This window comes from Oncorhynchus clarkii, chromosome 14 (assembly GCF_045791955.1).
Source record: "Oncorhynchus clarkii lewisi isolate Uvic-CL-2024 chromosome 14, UVic_Ocla_1.0, whole genome shotgun sequence".
Classification (NCBI taxonomy): Eukaryota; Metazoa; Chordata; class Actinopteri; order Salmoniformes; family Salmonidae; genus Oncorhynchus; species Oncorhynchus clarkii.
Genome location: NC_092160.1, coordinates 8,244,964 through 8,264,223, shown reverse-complemented (window position 1 = coordinate 8,264,223; position 19,260 = coordinate 8,244,964). Strand labels below are relative to the sequence as shown.

Here is a 19,260-nt window from a genome sequence, read left to right as displayed (position 1 = left end):
GTTTCTTGATATGCCACACCTGTCAGGTGGATGGATTGTCTTAGCAAAGGAGAAACGCTCACTAACAGGGATGTTAAAATTTGAGAGAAATATGATTTTGCTACGTATGGAACATTCCTGGGAAACATGGAACCAACAATTTACATGAAGGTTATATTTGTATTCAGTATAATAGGGTATCTAAGTCGCTCTGGATAGGTCTGCTAAATTACCAAACTGTAAATAAACATTTACGGATTCAAAATGCAGGCATTCAGCATCCAGAGAACAGCATCCAGGTGCATCTCAATACTGATGTGGACTTGCTCTGACCAATCCAAGTCTTCAAAGATTTGCTTAAATGGAGGTAAGGAGTCTAGGAAAAGACATGGCTACGATTACATCTGAAAGGCCATAGCTGCTCTAGTCATGGGGGGCATATAAATAGCCCGACAGTTGTTGAGGGGTTCTCAGCAGCATATCGTTTTCTACTTGTAGTGCAACCAGAACAGACTAACAACAACAGTCCCAATGCATCTCCATGTTCATACATTTAAAAAGTAGTTATGTTACAAAACACACCAGAATACCAGAGGGTTATTTGTTCAACTTTATTGAGAAAAAAAATGAAAGTAACCATTAAATAGCAGAGCTATTAGTTGATCGATCAGCCATAGAGCTTTGAATAACGTATTCAGTGCAAAAGCGAGAACAGTGTTGTGGATGATGGATTAACTAATGGCTCCCGTTCTAAAAACAACAAAAGGAAAAGGATTAACAAAAAAGGTGAAACTTTAAAAAGTGGACACGTTTGCTCTCAACTCTTTTCATTCTCAGCAGCACATAAACCAATTATTTATCTTATCAACATGCATAAAATGTTTGTCCTTATTTACTGCAGATATAGCTAACTTCAGCAATTCTCCATTCAAACAGTTAAGAGTAAGTGTATAATATTCACAGACCTCAGTTCTCTAACGATATTGGCAAATCTTACAAAAATGTGATTGCACCATGTTGATCCTCTCAATACAGAAATTGTGGCATTTGGAGAATCCTTATTCCTTTTAGTTGGCACTTTCTGCCCAAACTTAGAGAAATCAAGAGCTCTTCACAAAGTGGCTGTGGTTGGCTTTATACAGATACATGCTCCAATGAGAGTTCTGATCAATTAGCATCTTTTGGAAAGAAGGGGGCCATGGAGACATTTTTCCTTGTTAAGAGCATGTAAATAAATTTATAGGGTGTGGGGGCGAAAAATATAATTACTGTTATTGGCTGATGGTAAAGTATTGCGGCCGAATGGGCAAAATAATTACAGTAATTGAAAGTTTATTCCATCTATAATGCAAGTTGTTACGACCATGACAGATTATCACATGGCATACTTCTGAGTCCATTCCCGGGCTATTCTGTTGTACCTGTGGAGATAGAACAAATCAGCAAAAAGAAAATAGACTATCATTACACAATAGACAAGGGGTGTGAAGATCAAGAACGCCATGCATTACAACACAGCAACAGGTTGCCAACTACCCAAGTTGAACTTGAGATCTACGATGTTCACACATAAAATCCCCCATAGTCCCACCAAAATGGCATATAAACAGTCCCAGACAGTGGAAATACTGTCAGAACCAAGCCCAAATCTACCGAAGCAAAGGCAGATTTATTTAGAGCGGCCAAATATGTCTGCCTAGAGTTAGTTGAAGTGCTGTCAATAATATCACTGTCACAACCAATGACTGTATATATCAACTGTATAAAGGCAGCGGTGGTCCCGGCCCATCGACTGAAGAGCCAGGACCACCCAATCATATTGAGCAAAAAAATATATATACACTGAACAAAAAATAAAATGCAACATGTAAAGTGTTGGTCCCATTTTTCACGAGTTGACATAAATTCACATACGTTTTTCTCTAAAATGTTGTGCACAAATTTGTTTACATCCCTGTTAAGTGAGCATTTTCCTCCTTTGCCAAGATAATCCATCCACCTGACAGGTGTGGCATATCAAGAAGCTGATTAAACAGCATGGCCATTACACAGGTGCACCTTGTGCTGGGGACAATAAAAGGCCACTAAAATGTGCAGTTGTCACACACAAGACAATGCCACAGATGTCTCAAGTTGGAGGGAGCGTGCAATTGGCATGTTGACTGCAGGAATGTCCAACAGAGCTGTTGTCAGATAATTGAATGTTCATTTCTCAACCATAAGCTGCCTCCAACGTCGTTTTAGAGAATTTGGCAGTACATCCAACCGGCCTCACAACCACAGACCACATGTAAGCGCGCCAGCCCAAGACCTCCACATCCGGCTTCTTAACCTGCGGAAGCGTCTGAGGATGGGGAGGTGTTTTGCGTATCATTTCATAAACCCTTTGCCATGAAATTGGTACATCGAAAATCTCTTCCCAACTATTTTGCAATGTATTTGGCACAGCTGTTAATCTTTTGGTCCTTAAATTGGTATATGTTTGTATTTATCACACTTTTCTTTAAACATTTATGTTCTTTAATGCAGGGCCGCCAGACAAGTTCCTTACTTTTTCCCCCTTCCACTTGCCTCTTCCATTTTTGTGGTAGTGCTGCAACAAGTTGGTTGTAATTTTGGGTAGAGCAGACATTCCCATGTCTGTGTTAGCTGCATGTGTGACAACTCCACCAGTCCTATTTATGATATCATTCACTAAAATTATACCTTTAAAACATTTAATCAAAACATTTTTTTTTTTTTATCAATTAGTATATTTGAGTTTGACCACAATATTTGTTGTATTATTTGTTCTGTCTTTTCAGGTGGATTAACTGAAATTGCAACCAACTTTCTAAAGCTTGTTTTAAAATATGACGATATTTTGGAAATGATTTTGATTTCAAATAACCGAAAGTGAGCAGATGTATAATGTATTCTTGAAGATGGGGTGAGACATTCCTACCAATTTACAAGAGGACCAGTTTGGATTTAAGTATAACTTTTGTATGACTGATGCCTTTAGTGAGAGGTCTAATGCTTTAATATTTAATCATTTCTGCCCTCCTAATTCATATTCGTTATATAAATAGGCTTGTCATTCCAAATAAAATTGAATATTTTTTGGTCATATAGTTTAAAAAGCAGGTCACTAGGTGTAGGCAAAACCATAAGCAAATAGGTAAAGTGTGATATGACTAAAGATTAAATCAGGGTGATTTTTCCACAAATAGACAGGCATTTTCCTTTCCATGGTCGCAAGAGCTTATCTATTTTTGCTAACTTTCTATAAACATTTATTGGAGTGAGATCATTTCTTTCTTTTGGGATTTGTATACTGAGTATGTCCACATCCCCGTTAGACCATTTTATTGGTAAACTACACATGTAATGTAAAATGTGATTTTTTTGTGTGATTCCATGCATAATATAGCACATATAATTAATTAGGTTTTAATCCAGAGAGGTTAGCAAAACTCAGTAGAATATTTGCATGTTGCGTTTATATTTTTGTTCAGTGTATATACACGCACTGTGTACAAAACATTAAGAACACCTGCTCTTTACATTACAGACTGACCAGGTGAATTCAGGTGAATGCTATGATCCCTTATTGATGTCACTTGTTAAAGCCACTTCAAATCAGTATAGATGAAGGGGAGGATACTTGTTAAAGGATTTTTAAGCCTTGAGACATGGATTGTGTCTGTGCAATTCAGAGGGTGGTAGTAGGTGCCAGGCGCAACAGTTTGTGTCAATAACTGCAACGTTGTTGGGTTTTCCCACACAACAGTTTCCAGTGTGTATCAAGAATGGTCCACCACCCAAAGAACATCCAGCCAACTTGACAACTGCATTGGAGTCAACATGGGTCAGCATCCCTGTGGAAAGCTTTGGACACCTTGCCGAGTCCATGCCCTGACATATTGAAGGCAAAAGGGGGGGTGCAACTCAATATTAGGTAGATGTTCCTAATGTTTGCTATACATCTCACACAGTACCAATCAAAAGTTTGGACACCTACTCATTCAAGGATTTTTCTTTATTTTTCCTATTTCTACATTGGAGAATAATAGTGAAGACATCAAAACTATGAAATAACATGGAATCATGGAGTAACCAAAAAAAAAAAAGTGTTAAACAAATCAAAATACATTTTACACTTGAGATTCTTCAAAGTAGTCACCCTTTGCCTTGACTACTTTGCACACTCTTGGCATTATCTCAACCAGCTTCATGAGGAATGCTTTTCTAACAGTCTTGAAGTAGTTCCCACATTTGCTGAGCACTTGTTGGCTGCTTTTCCTTCACTCTGCGGTCCAACTCATTCCAAACCATCTCAATTGGGTTGAGGTCGGGTGACTGGAGGCCAGGTCATCTGATCCAGCACTCCATCACTCTTCTTCTTTGTCAAATAGCCCTTACACAGCCTGGAGGTGTGTTTTGGGTCACAGAATGCTGTGGTAGCCATGCTGGTTACAGTGCCTTGCGAAAGTATTCGGCCCCCTTGAACTTTGCGACCTTTTGCCACATTTCAGGCTTCAAACATAAAGATATAAAGTTGTATATCTTTATGTTTGAAGCCTGAAATGTGGCAAAAGGTTGCAAAGTTCAAGGGGGCCGAATACTTTCGCAAGGCACTGTAAGTGTATCTTGGGCCCTCCCGAGTGGTGCAGTGGTCCAAGGCACTGCATCGCAGTTGCTAGCTGTGCCACTAGAGATCCTGGTTCACAGCCGGCTGCGACCGGGAGACCCATGGGGCGACGCACAATTGGCCCAGCGTCGTCCGGGTAAGGGGAGGGTTTGGCCAACAGGGATGTCCTTGTCCCATCGCGCTCTAGCGACTCCTGTGGTGGGCCGGGTGCATGCACGCTGACATGGTCACCAGTTGTACACGTTGGTCTGGCTGACTTCCAGATTAAGCAGGCATTGTGTCAAGAAGCAGTGCGGTTTGGTTCGGTTGTATTTTGGAGGACGCATGGCTCTCGACCTTCGCCTCTCCCAAGACTGTATGGGAGTTGCAGCAATGAGACAATTGGACACCACGAAATTGGGGAGAAACAGGGATAAAAGTTTTTTAAATACATTTTAAAAAGTATCTTGAATTCTAAATAAAATCACTGACAGTGTCACCAGCAAAGCACCATCACACCTCCTCTATGCTTCATGGTGGGAACCACACACATAGACAGAGGTTGGGACCAAAAATCTCAAATTTGGTCTCATTAGACCAAAGGACAGACAGTCATTTCTCTTTGGTTATTTGAGCTGTTCTTGCCATAATACAGACTTGGACTTTTACCAAATAGGGCTATCGTCTGTATACCACCCCCACCTTGTCACAACACAACTGATTGGCTCAAACGCATTAAGGAAGGAAATTCCACAAATTAACTTTTAACAAGGCACACATGTTAATTGAAATGCATTCCAGGTGACTACCTCATGAAGCTGGTTGAGAGAATGCCAAGATTGAGCAAAGCTGTCATCAAGGGTGGCTACTTTGAAGAATCTCATCAAATATATGTTTAACACTTTTTTGGTTACTACATGATTCCATATGTGTTGTTTTAGTTTTGATGTCTAAACAATTATTCTACAATATAGAAAATAGTAACAAATAAAGAAGAACGCTTGAATGAGTAGGTGTCCAAACTTTTGACAGGTACTGTGTATATTTTTTTAATGCTCTCTACTTGTTAGTGTTCCAAACAGGACATTTGTCTTTTTACCTAAACATGCAAACACCATCAGATAGAATTCATAGCAAGCAATGCACTGGAATGACATTGATGAACTGGAATGACAATTAACTGAAAGCCACACCACTAATAAGCCAAGAATATGACTGCATTGAGGCAGAAACCACTGTGCTTCTATGGCTATATGCACCATGCCACTGCTTACTTCATTAGCAAACAAGTCAGCTCATAATCCAGTGCCTTTATCACAGTCACACTTATACTTTAACTTTAATTAGCTTTCAAATGCAAAATTCTTTCAACCTCATGGCAAAATGTGTAGAATAGCATGAGATTAGCTATAAAACGGCACAGTTTCCTCTCTACCCAATGACAAAATGTGTAGAATTGCAGGAAGTTAGACGGTGTGTGGTGTTTTTTGGGCCCACTCACATTTCTGCAAGCCCACCCACAAAAAAATGTCTGGCCAAAGCTATTGATCGCATGACACCACTCATTCCCGCATTTGAAGTCAAATAAATCAGTTGCGATGGCGTCTCATGTCAGAGATTTATGTAAACATAACATGCAGTTTGAGCTACACCGGGAAGTGACGTTGCAGGCTAGCTCAGTGCTGCCCCCTCTCATTGAATATCTCAAATTGAAGGCAGACCGGGGTACTGCAGGCTGCCATTAGCTATAAAATTATCCTCATAACCTGTGTACGATTTTAAAATAATCAGGAAATACACCTGGTGTAGTAAAAGTAATTATTGGTGCCATGATTGTCATCAAAAATTATATTTTTATTTACACAAAGATTGCCATTTTCCACTTCACTATAACGGGGGGTGGGTCTTGCCTGCAATGTAGTACCACGGTCGCCCTTGAACTTCGTGGCTTCAATGAGAAGGGAGAGGAGTCCTTCTCCCCTGGTCACAACCCATAAAGCTCCACCACAGACACACACACGGTCCACTCCCTTCACAATGCAGGGCAGTCTTACCCTAAAGCATAGCGTACTTGTCTGTCCATTCTCTCGCTAGTCTATTATACCTGATATGGAAGGAAAGGTCCTATATTATAAAGATATGACATTATAGGAATTAACTATCATTTAGCACCTATCTCGTTCAAGTCTCGGATCAAAAAGTGGCATAATATTTTTCACAAATATTAGAGTATGCAGTTCATGAACAAAATGTAGGACAAAGCTGGGTCTACAGTATACTTACTTTTCAGTATCTGTTTTGTAGATACGGGCGATTTCTGGCACTAACGGGTCGTCAGGGTTGGGGTCACATAAGAGAGAACAAATGGACAAAAGTACTGAAAAGAAGATTAGAAACAAGTATTAGAAGTGGATCTTAGGCATGTGAATTGAAATGAAGTCACAAGGTAAAAATGTGTATCAAAAGCATGAAAAACATCAAACATCCTACCTTTAGAGATAGTTAATGCTGGAGACCACTGTGATCTCAAAATATCCAGGCAGATGCTGCCGTTACTGTTAATATTTGGGTGATAAATTCTTGTGGTGAATGCTAGCTGCAATGAAAAGGTTGGAGCAGCAATCAAACACATGATTACATAAGATCAACGGAAACCATACTTCCTCAATCGTCTACATGCATCAAGAAAACTATTAATTGTAATAGAACAGAGGAACAGGAGAGGAAATAATTACCTTAGGTGGTTTGAAGGGGTAGTCTGTGGGGAAATGAATGGTCAGGAAAAAAACACCACCTTGGTATGGACTGTCATTCTGAAAAGAAACAAACATTTTAACGGACACACTGACCAGCCAAAACTAATGCAACTTTAACGAGCAAACGCTTAATAAATTATACTTACAGGCCCCATAATTGTAGCTTGCCAATGAAACACTGGAAAACAAGAAAGTAGATACAGTTAGAAACATGTTTCAATGTTGAGAATGTTCGCTCAAATAAAAGTGCTTAGTTTGGCCTTACTGTCATCTCCAACAGGGCCGGCGGAACACTGTGCAGGAGGGTCCCTGGCCAGGTCGTTCAGCTCCTGAAAGAGGGACCAAACCAGGACACCATCAGTCCCACTGTTCCCCTACCAACATGGTTATTGAGTTTCTCATCCCTTCAACTCCACCTATTTAGATGATCCAGCATAATGGTTGTGGTTGCAAACACATGTGCATTGGTGATTCTTTTATAGGACAACTGGAAACAGCAAACTCCATGATACTGCTACTGCAGACCTCACAGTTGTATTTCGAAGGGCATTTACATTGTATTTACATTGCTGCTGTTGCAAAGAGCACTGCACAGTAAGTATTTCTAAAGGTTAATTAGGGACGGAGGAAAAGAGGAATCAATTTTCATAATGACAATTCACAATGACCAGTCTTGGCCCTAGTGAAAGTAGGCAGTGACTTAACAGGTTTCTTGTATTGCAGTGGCAGAGAATATAGTCTCTTGCAGAGCCCTGCCAGAGCAAACACTTCAGGAAACCAGATTAGGTAAGAACTTCTTCGGCCAATAAATAAAATTATATTTGTCATGTGCTTCGTAAACAACAGGTGTAACCTAGTGATGTCACAATACCACAGGGTTAAAAATTCTGAGTAGCCTAGAGTTCTGTTCGCCCCGTCAAATTTTCTAAATGTTCTGCGCATGTGCTTCACAAAAACCTGTCACTGAAATTCACGTTCTACTCAATACAACAAACTGAATTGAATTTCACACTGTTCAGTGTATAATAGAGTACTGCATAGAATTTCTGATTTGCAAAGGCCTACCTGTGATTTGGCTGGAGGAATAGGAGGAAGGAATATACATGTATAATGATCTGCAAGTCATTGTGGCAGTAAGGGAAAACACTGCATTAAACTTTTACTCAGTTAACACACACACACACACACACACACACACAGCTCCCAATTTATAACTTTAGGCACCATATAACATTTAAGAACCACCAGAAAGATAATTTTAATAGATTTTAAGCTTACATTGAAGCACATCTCATGAGTAGCAGACCCTTTTCCTTTCTTCCTGTGCCAATCAAATTTGCCTAGACCTGCTGTCAAGGCCAAGAAACTCCTGGCAGATTAACTTAAACTGGATCCTAAACTCATCGAGATGGAGGACGCATATGAATTGCACTTTCATCCCCAATGGACAGCCCAGATCTATAGTGGCGAAACTGCTCAGGTTCAAAGACAAGGAAGAGATTCTCAGGTGAGCCATGTGCCTGAAGGGAACCAAAATCGACTACTCATGGTGTAATTGTAATAACATTCTAGAAGAAAAAGAAACGCACACCTATTAAGACAAGGTGCTGGCCAGCGGAGTGGAAACTTGAAAATAAAAGAGCCGCACACTCTTGGAGCTCAGATGCAAAAATTTAATACCAACGTTTCGACAGCCAAGCTGTCATCAGGGTATAATCACAAACACTGCGGGATGAGTCGTTTATATAGTGTCAAAAGACACAGGTGTCTGTAATCATGGCCAGGAGTGGCCTAATATCATTGGTTAATAATCAAATATTAAAATGTCATACAAAGAACAGCATACAAACAAATGGATAGCATACGATCATAGATTAATTTGACTATACAAGTTTACACACAATTACAGTGGCAAAGTCACAATAATCACAAGAATGGCTTCAGATCAAAGTCTACGTTGAGACCGAAGGGCGCAAGGGTCTTTAAATTAAAGATCCAGGCAGCCTCTCGTTTTAACAATAAATTATCAAGGTCACCCCCTCTCCTAGGGAGGGTGACATGTTCGATGCCAATATAACGCAGAGACGAAATCGAGTGGCCTGCCTCCAAGAAGTGGGCCGCAACTGGATAAGTAAAGTTTTTACACCTAATGGTGCTACGATGCTCTGAAATACGTACTTTTAATTCGCGCTTTGTTTTACCTACATAATAATAGTAATTGTAATAACATACAGGAACTCAAGTCCTTTTGTTCACCCAACCTAGAATTCTTCACAATCAAATGCCGACCGTATTATCTCCCAAGAGAATCCTCCTATTGTCACAGCCGTGTATATCCCCCCTCAAGCCGTTACCACGACGGCCCTCAAGGACCTTCACTGGACTTTATGCAAACCATATATCCTGAGGCTGCATTTATTGTAGCTGGAGATTTTAACAAGGCAAATTTGAGAATAAGGCTACCTAAATTCTATCAGCATATTGACTGTAGCACTCGCGCAAGAAAAACACTGGATCACTGCTAATCTAACTTCCGCAATGCATACAAGACCCCCCCCCCCCCCCCTTCGTCAAATCTGACCACGACTCCATTTTGCTCCTCCCTTCCTATAGGCAGAAACTCAAACAGGATGTACCCGTGCTATTCAAAGGTGGTCTGACCAATCAGAATCCACACTTCAAGATTGTTTTGATCACGCAGACTGGAATATGTTCCAGGTATCCTCAGAGAATAATATCGATATAAACGCTGATTCGGTGAGTTAGTTTATAAGGAAGTGTATAGATGCTGTACCCACTGCCTATTAAAACCTACCCTAACCAGAAACTGTGGATAGATGGTGACATTCGCACAAAACTGAAAGCGCGAACCACTGCACCATGGAAACAGCGTAGTTATTCCCACCACAAGTCAATCAAACAAGTGAAATGTCAGTATAGAGACAAAGTGGAATCGCAATTCAACGGTTCCGACGCGAGACGTATGTGGCCGGGTCTACAGATAATCACAGACTACCAAAGGAAAACTAGCCACTTCAGACAAAACACCCTTGCCTGCTTTGAGGATAGTACAAGGATTGCGGGCTCTCCTCCTCCGTGGCCGAGGTAAGACATTGAAACGCGTTAACGCTCGCAAGGCTGCCGGCCCAGACAGCACCCCTAGTCACGTCCTCTGAGCATGCACAGACCAGCTGGTTGGAGTGTTTACGGACATATTCAATCTCTCCCTATCCCAGTCTGCTGTCCCCACATGCAAAGAAACCAAAGTAGGCAAGAGGTAACTGAACTAAATGACTACCACCCTGTAGCACTAACCTCTGTCATCATGATGTGCTTTGAGAGACTAGTCAAGGATCATATCACCTCCACCTTACCGGTCATCCTACACAAGGCCTGGGCAACTCCAGTCCTCGGGGGCCTGATTAGTGTCACACTTTTGCCCCATCAAACACACCTGACTCCAATAATCAACTAATCATGATCTTCAGTTAAAAATGCAATTAGTTTAAAATCAGGTGAGTTTGCTAGGTATGGGGGAAAAGTGACACCAATCAGGCCCCAGAGGACTGGAGTTGCCCAGGCCTTCCCTAGAACCACTTCAATTTGCTTACCTCCCCAATAGGTCCACAGATGATGCAATCGCCATCACACTGCCCTATCCCATCTGGACAAGAGGAATACCTATGTAAGAATGCTGTTCATTGAGGACAGCTCAGCATTCAACACCATAGTACCCTCCAAGCTCATCATTAAGCTTGAGGCCCTGGGTCTCAACCCCTGACGGGACGCCCCAGGTGGTGGAGGTAGGAAACATCTCCACTTCGCTGATCCTCAACACTGGGGCCCCACAAGGGTGTGTCCTCAGCATCCTCCTGTACTCCATGTTCACCCATGACTGCGTAGCCATGCATGTCTCTGAATCAATCAGGAAGTTTTCAGACGACACAACAGTAGTAGGCTTGATTACCAACAACGACGAGACAGCTTACAATTGTTGGAAAAATTACTGGTGTCATGCACAAAGTAGATGTCCTAACCGACATGCCAAAACTATAGATTGTTAACAAGAAATTTGTGGAGTGGTTGAAAAACAAGTTTTAAATGACTCCAACCTAAGTGTATGTAAACTTCCGACTTCAACTCTTTACCAAATCTATGCAAACTGGTATTGTTCCTAAAGATTAGAAAATTGTTATCCCCATCATTACAATCTGTGGATCAAATATGTTTTTACAAATAGTCACCCAATATCTGTACTACCATGTTCTTCTAAAATGCTAGAAAAATTGGTGTACAAAAGAACGTTGAAACATTTTTTTTAAATCAACTATTCTGAGTGAGCACCAATATGGTTTTCGTAAAAAATATTTCACAGATATGGCTCTTTTGCAACTTGTGGATAAAATATTTACAGCCCTTAAAAATTAATACGCTCTTGGCATCTTTTTGGATTTATCCAAAGCATTTGACATGGTTGACAAACTTTTACTTTCTAAATTGCATTATTACGGTTTTCATGATAGAGAATTTTTAGGCAAATGGCATTAGCATATACCAGGGCCAAGATATCCTGTGGCGTCCCACAGGGTTCGATAATTGGACCTTTATGAATAACAATCTATATCAATGACCTTGCTGCTGTGTCTTCTACCGTACTTCCCATTCTCTTTGCTGATGATACCAATTCGATTTTCATCACACAAGAATTTTGATTTACTAATTAATGAAGCCAACTCAGGCATGGCCACATTTTCTGAATGGTTCCAGATAATTTGTTAATCTTTAAACGTTGACAAAATCCAACTTTATTGTATTCACTAGTAAGAACACGAAATATTGTAAAACTGAGCTAGGATCTCAATTGGTGGGAATGAAATGGAACAAGTCACATCTACTAGATTCCTTGGAGTTCTAATTTATGAAAAGTTATCCTGGAAAAACCATATTAAACTTGTCTGCTGCAAAGTGATGAAATATGTTGGTATCATCAGAAAAATTAGTGGTTTGGTTCATCAGGCACACCAACAGGTTCACCAACAGATGCACATCTGTATTCCCGGTCATGTGAAATCCATAGATTTGGGTCTAATTTAATCAATTTACTGATTTGCTTATAAGAACTGTAACTCAGTTAAATCTTTGAAATTGTTGCATTTAGATTTTGGACCAGTATAAATTAGCGCAAATCAAAATAGGAAGAAAAAAAGGTAGCACCTGTAATACAGGTCATTTTTAAAAACCATTTAGGCTAGAGACAAGCCGTTCTCTACTGTAAAGCTACAAGCATGCCAGCCGCAAAGCTGTGCTCCATTTCCCCTCTCTGGCGCTCAGAGTCTGCATGACAGCGAATTTGCAGTGTAATCAGACTGGCCTGTGCTCATGGTTATATACAATGTATCAACTTCTCTCGCTCTGCTCCAATGTCACAAATGTACAAATATAACAGAAGACTCATCAGGGTCTGCATCCCTGCTCGCCATCACGGTTAAACTATATTTTAAAAACGGGTGGCGCAACAGATGCGCAGGAAAAGCGGATGGAGAGAAGCAGGTGAGTGAGGGTTGGCAGGGGATGCGGCTGGCGGATTACAGCTGCCACGTGATTTGCACATTAAAGTGAAGTGGATATTATTAGACCGGCGCATACCAGTGGATTTTGCTTAAATTAAACTGAATTTAGGAACAAAACTGCCTTTATAAAACTTTTATAATAGGTGCCAGCTGGTTCTTTAGAAGAGCTGAAAAATGTGGTAGTATCATATGAAACGGTACTACAGAATATTAAAATGTTGGTATCATAAGTATCATGATGTTTTGGTACTGTGATATTACCGTGTAACTAATAGTGAAATATTTACTTATGGGCACTTCCCAACAATGCAGAGAGAATAGAAATTATAACACAAGGAATAAATACACAAAGAATAACGATAACTTGGCTATATACACGGGGTACCAGTACCAAGTCGATGTGCAGATGTAATTGAGGTAGATATGTACATATACAGTAAAGTATGTAAGTATGTAAAGTATGTAAGATACCTTGTCTTTTTCCACTTTATTCTAAAATGGATTAAATGGTTCCCCCCCTCAAATCAATCTAATCACAATATCCCATAATGACAAAGCAAAAACAGGTTTAGATCTAGGAAGAGTCTTGGATCCATTTAAGAATGATGGACGTGGGCCTCCCGGGTGGCGCAGTGGTGCTGCAGCGCCAGCTGTGCCATCAGAGTCCCTGGGTTCGCGCCCAGGCTCTGTCGTAACAGGCCGCGACCAGCGACTCCTGTGGCGGGCCGGGCGCAGTGCGCGCTAGCCAAGGTTGCCAGGTGCACGGTGTAGCCTCCGACACATTGGTGCGGCTGGCTTCCGGGTTGGATGCGCTCTGTGTTAAGCAGTTTGGCTGGTTGGGTTGTGTATCGGAGGACGCATGACATTCAGCCTTCGTCTCTCCCGAGCCCGTACGGGAGTTGTAGCAATGAGACAAGATAGTAGCTACTACAACAATTGGATACCACGAAATTGGGGAGAAAAAGGGGTAAAAATTCAAAAAAAAAGAAAAAAGAATGATGTTCTTCAATGCTGCAGATATTTTTTGGTATCCTGTCTCAGAGCTCTACGGACAACTCCAACCTTGTGGCTTTCCAAATCATGTCCAATCAATTGAATTTACAACAAGTTGTAGAAACATCTCAAGGATGGTCAATGGAAACAGGATGCACCTGAACTCAATTTCGAGTCTCACAGCAAAGGATGTGAATACTTATGCATCTGTTTTTATTTTTAATACATTTGCAAACATTTGTAAACATTTCTACTAGGGATGCACGATATATCGGTGAACATAACGGAATCGGACGATATTAACTAAAAATGCCAAAATCGGAATCGGCTGATACATGCAAAACCGATGTCAAAGCTGTCGTGCATACCTATAACATGACGTAATGATGGCACGTAAAATTGTGCGCTATTCGTGCAACACAGCATTCCTAAACTAGCCCACAATGTCTGCTGTGTGGATCGAGCAGTCAACAAGTCGAGCAGTCATTTGAAAGAATAATAACATTTCAAAGGTGAAATCTATTAAAGCCAAGATAATGGAATTAATTGCCCTTGACAATCAACTGTTCTCTGTCGTGGGTGATGCTGGCTCTCGCCGACTGGTTGAGCACCAGGACACACTACCAAGTGTGCTATTTTTCAGATGTTGCCCTACCGGAGTTACACAGTGATAGCGTCACTGCTATTAGCTTCACGACATACATATTATGGAACGCTGTTTGGGTCTTTGCGTGTCAACAAATATAAAATAGCACTGTCAAAGCTGTACGAAAAAGTCTGCAAACAAGCAAACACCGGCCACGAACGATGTGTTTACAATAGCACTTTGGTAATATAGCATAATTTGTTCGACCGCAACTTCTAGGGTAGCTAGCTTTAGCTTGGTACCCAGCTAGCACCAATACAACCAGCCTGAAAACAATGACCAGTAAAAACTGCAGTCATTTCCGTTATTCTTAGCAACGATTTAGGAATCCTTGTAAGTATTAGCTAGGTTGCCACTTGTTGTTCACCTATTGAACTTTTACTTCAGCTCATGAAAATAAATAGCTAGCCAGCTACTTAACCCTGTTGCCCAAAGATAACGTTATAAGCATCCAGCTAGCTTCATCTGGCTAGTTAGGCTCGACTGGACCGGGTTGTTTTGTGAAGCTAGCCACAAAACGAATTAGGCACAATAGTGGGATTTGCGGTTTGCCTTCAAAATAAAAGTATGTCATTGACAGTGATGGAAATGAATAGAAACAGCAGAATTACGCCATATTTATATTTTGAAGACTAACCGCAAATTCCACTATTGTGGCTAATCCTTATTGTGGCTAGCTTCACATAGATGGGTCCGACCATTAATCAAATATTAACCGTCTTATAAATGACGGTTATTTTATATGATGACACATAGCAATCTAGTTAGCTAGCTAACTATAGATAATGAAACAATGTTTTGCTATGTTTTTGGCGAAGAACATTGTTTGCATCCATAAGCTAGCTAGCTTTTTTTTTTATGACCAGCACTGTAGGTGCGTGAGACAACTTTACCAGCATCATAGCATACGTATCAATGAATCGTTGTGACATGAAATATGAGTGATAGTGTAATCAATGTGTAATAGCTACATAAAAAATGAACGCATTAAATTATGTGACGTGCAGTCATATTCATGTCCTGATTGGTCAACAAGCTTATTTGACACGCCAAATAGTGTTATAGTATATTTTTTGACACACGAAAAGACACAAACGACGTTCCATAGAAATCCTGGTTGAGAATGAAACGACTAAACAAACAAACAACGAAACAGCACAGCAAGTGAAAAAAATTGGTTTTGATTATGTTTTACTGGTATTGGGGACATACGTAAATGCCAACACAATAACTTGGTCAGTGTGATGTGTGTAACCTTTATTTAACTAGGCAAGTCAGTTAAGAACAAATTCTTATTTACAATGACGGCCTACCCCGGCCAAACCCTGTACGACGCTGGGCCAATTGTGCGCCGTCCTATGGGAATCACAATCACGGTCGGAGGTGACACAGCCTGGATTCGAACCATGGACTGTAGTGATGCCTTTTGCACTGAGATGCAGTGCCTTAGACCGCTGTGTCCATATGTGTGTGTTTTAACTATTTAACTGTACTAGAATGCTTAAAAAGGCTGCTATTTTTTGTTATATTGGTTATCGGTATCGCTTTTTTTTGGCAAGGAAAATATCACTAATATCTACAAACCTGTTTTCGCTTTGTCATAATGGGGTAAGATGGGTTAAATAATATATTCAAATCTATTTTAGAATAAGGCTCTAACAAAATGTGTAAACGGGGAAGTGGTCTGAATACTTTCCAAACACACTGTAGGTAGGGATAAAATGACTAGGCAACAGGATAGATAAACAATAGCAGCAGCATATGTGGTGAGTCAATAGAGTTAGTGCAAAAAGGGTCAATGCAGATAACCAATAGCTAGCTACCTGGACTAACTATTTAGCAGTCTTACGGCTTGGGGGCAGAAGCTGTTCAGGGTCCTGTTGATTACTGTCTATATTGCATACGAGTCTGATTGGGAGAGGATGAGACAATGTTTGTCATCAAATAGATTAGTAAAAGACGTGTAAGTCAAGCCTTGAACAGGTAGGAAGCTGTGGGCTGTATTTCCGTCAGGCACAGGTGGTGTCTGTGCAAATCTGAGCTAGCGTATAAAGATACACAGCTGTCACTCAACCAGTAACAGGCTAACAGCCTGTGTGACATTGGCCTAGGATTCCACCACTATGGTCAACTAACCAGTTAGAAAGATCAACACTGAACCATTATGTAAATACAGACCTGCTATAACTCAGTAATAAACATAGGCCTGTAAAGACTTGAGTGATGCGTATGTGAGTTGAGGCAAGTAATTAGCATCGAACGATAGGGAATACTGAACTTTGCATGATAGATGAAAGCTTAACCCTGACAAATTGTGGCAATGTCTTACTCAAACACCTGAGTCAGAATGAGGATTGGCCTGACCAGTGTTATACTGTGCAAGCCCAAACGGGAGGGAAAGACAACAGCAGCATTGCTGTCAGTGTGTGTTTATCTGCACTCAAGCACTTCTCTGTGGTTGAGCAAACCTAAAGAGTAGGCTTAGTGAAATTAGAAAGATTTTTGATAAGCAAATTAATAAATCTGAGTTATATGCATCGTACTTAATATTTAGGTCTACATTTTTTTGTTGGTTTCATAAACTATGCTGGGTTCAATTCAGTTCAATTGTGTCAGTATCTTTGAATCTATAATCTATCAAATTAAAGTTGCATACTCCATATATAAACTCACAGCACTTTAATGGGTATTTACCAACGTGTCGGCATCACTGTGCCTTATTGTTTATTCACCGTTAGTCAGCACTTCCACACAAACTAATTTTTCTGGGTGTGCGCCAGCTCATGATTTTTAATCTACTAGTACCTTTGAAACTAATTCCAATTCTAATAGGTTCTTTATGCTAGAAGTTATTTGTACAGTAACAACCAATGTTCCCCTTTATTTTCAGGCAGGACTCAAAGGGCTTTGAAGCAACATCCTGGAATACCAACAATTTATTTTTAGGCATGGGCCCTGTCCCACTTAAGGTGAACAGCTAGCAGCATAGGCCAACATTCATTTACATCTATTCAAAAGGAACATTTATAAGATACTCTTTACATAACACACCCCCCCCCCCCTAAAAAAAAAAGTTAAGGGTGTAGACATTGGTTTAACACCTACTACAGCAATGTAATGTTGGTGACCTCATCCATGGAGTTTTAGTTTGAATATTTGCCAATGACAATAGAATAGGCATACCTATCACTTAACACCATGGCCCTATAACATTCAAAGCTCAGTAATATGGTATGCGTTCAACTAACTACATTTACTTGCATTTTCAACTCAAGTGTCAGTGAATGCCACCTCTAAACCAATATTAGGAGAGGTGTTTAATGTTGAACTTGGCTTGGGTGGGGGCACAGCAATTCCAGACTAACATAGTAGTAACACCACAGCAGCTAGCTAAGTCTATTTTTTATGCCCGTGGTTTCTTAAAATAGTAGAGGCCAGAAAAAAATACCCACACCAGGACAACACTTGACTTGGCCAGCTTGCATGACAAGGTTTATATTTCCAGCAAGGAACTCCAACCCGAAACATGCCACGAGCTGGTAACGTTAGTGGTATGCAACAGCCTTATCCTCCCTCTCATCAGGTTTCACCATATCTTCTTAGCTCCAGTAGAAGTTTAAGGGATAACGTTACTAGCTTACAAACTTTACACTAACTAACCTAGCGTTGGTCAAGTCATTTAGCTTGGATTTTAGCTACTTCGATTCTTTACTAATGTTTTGGTCACACTCACTTTAACGTGATTAAAACTAGCTAGCTAAGCTAGGCCCTGTTGCCACTTTGCTACTGCTAGCTAAAATTGCTAACCAAAAGCCAAGGCAGCACGCTTGGCTAGCTAACGTTATAGCGAGCTAAGGTTATAGCGAGCTAGCTAACGTTACAGCGAGCTAGCTAACGTTACAGCAAGCTAGCTAACGTTATAGTCAGCTGCCCACTGTACGACATTAACTAACGTAGTTAACTAAAACGACATATATCAATTTCACCACATTAGCTACCTGCTACAGAAGATCTAATTTATTAAGCAGTATTTACGGCAAAGCGTCAAACAACAATCCATTTACCTTGTGAATTCGTTTTAAGGCCATTCTGCCAGTGCGTAGCAGGGAGCGGTTGTCGAAGGAGAGCACAGGCTAACTACGTGATGCTAACTAGCATATATCAATTAGCTGTAGTGTAAGGCGAACTACCTAACGTGTTGGTTACCTAGCTAGCTTTACAAAAATTGACAATTTTACTTTTACAGTTGAGACAAGGGTATCAATATAGAATGATATTCTGGCTTTCCTTTGTCGACAGCCTTTGACTGCACTGATATTTTAACGTTGCCGTTACAAACTTGACCAGCCGAATGATTACGTTAGCTCAGCTCGTTCTTCTGGTCACGACTGTGAAGTGAGCAATATTCGCGATGAGTGCAATCAGCGGTTCGCCTTCAAAAGAAAAGTCCCGCATTGAAACTGGTGCAAACGGATACAAATAGTTCAATCATGCCACAATTGGACTAGGTAATGCTAAACAAGGTTGGAATGTCCTTACATAAAGACAATTATTTATTCATTTTACAATAAACAGTAAAAATCTGTTGAAATCTCAAAAGGTTTGACAGTGTTACCATGAGCGCCCTCGTGAGGGAAACCCTGCTAAGTAGAAACATCATGATATGCCCATATATAAAGCTTGATGTTACAGATTACATTTTTA

The 19,260-nt window shown here is 40.5% G+C and overlaps 1 protein-coding gene across 2 annotated transcripts; it reads right to left on the bottom strand.

Annotated features, from left to right (window-relative positions):
• Window positions 1–576: 576 nt before the first annotated feature.
• LOC139366211 (ubiquitin-conjugating enzyme E2 D2-like) lies at window positions 577–18,973 on the bottom strand. Of its 2 annotated transcripts, XM_071103437.1 has the most exons (8): window positions 18,621–18,969; window positions 7,613–7,676; window positions 7,494–7,525; window positions 7,327–7,404; window positions 7,082–7,187; window positions 6,875–6,968; window positions 6,646–6,695; window positions 577–1,400 (listed from the first exon to the last, which is right to left on the bottom strand). In XM_071103437.1, exons 1-7 carry the CDS (start codon window positions 18,642–18,644, stop codon window positions 6,647–6,649), a joined length of 447 nt encoding a protein of 148 aa, XP_070959538.1. In that variant the 5' UTR covers window positions 18,645–18,969; the 3' UTR covers window positions 577–1,400; window position 6,646. The 2 variants fall into 2 exon arrangements, with proteins under 2 accessions (XP_070959538.1, XP_070959540.1); XM_071103439.1 differs by lacking the exon at window positions 6,646–6,695 and having other exon boundaries at window positions 18,621–18,973.
• Between the last annotated feature and the right edge of the window lie 287 nt (window positions 18,974–19,260).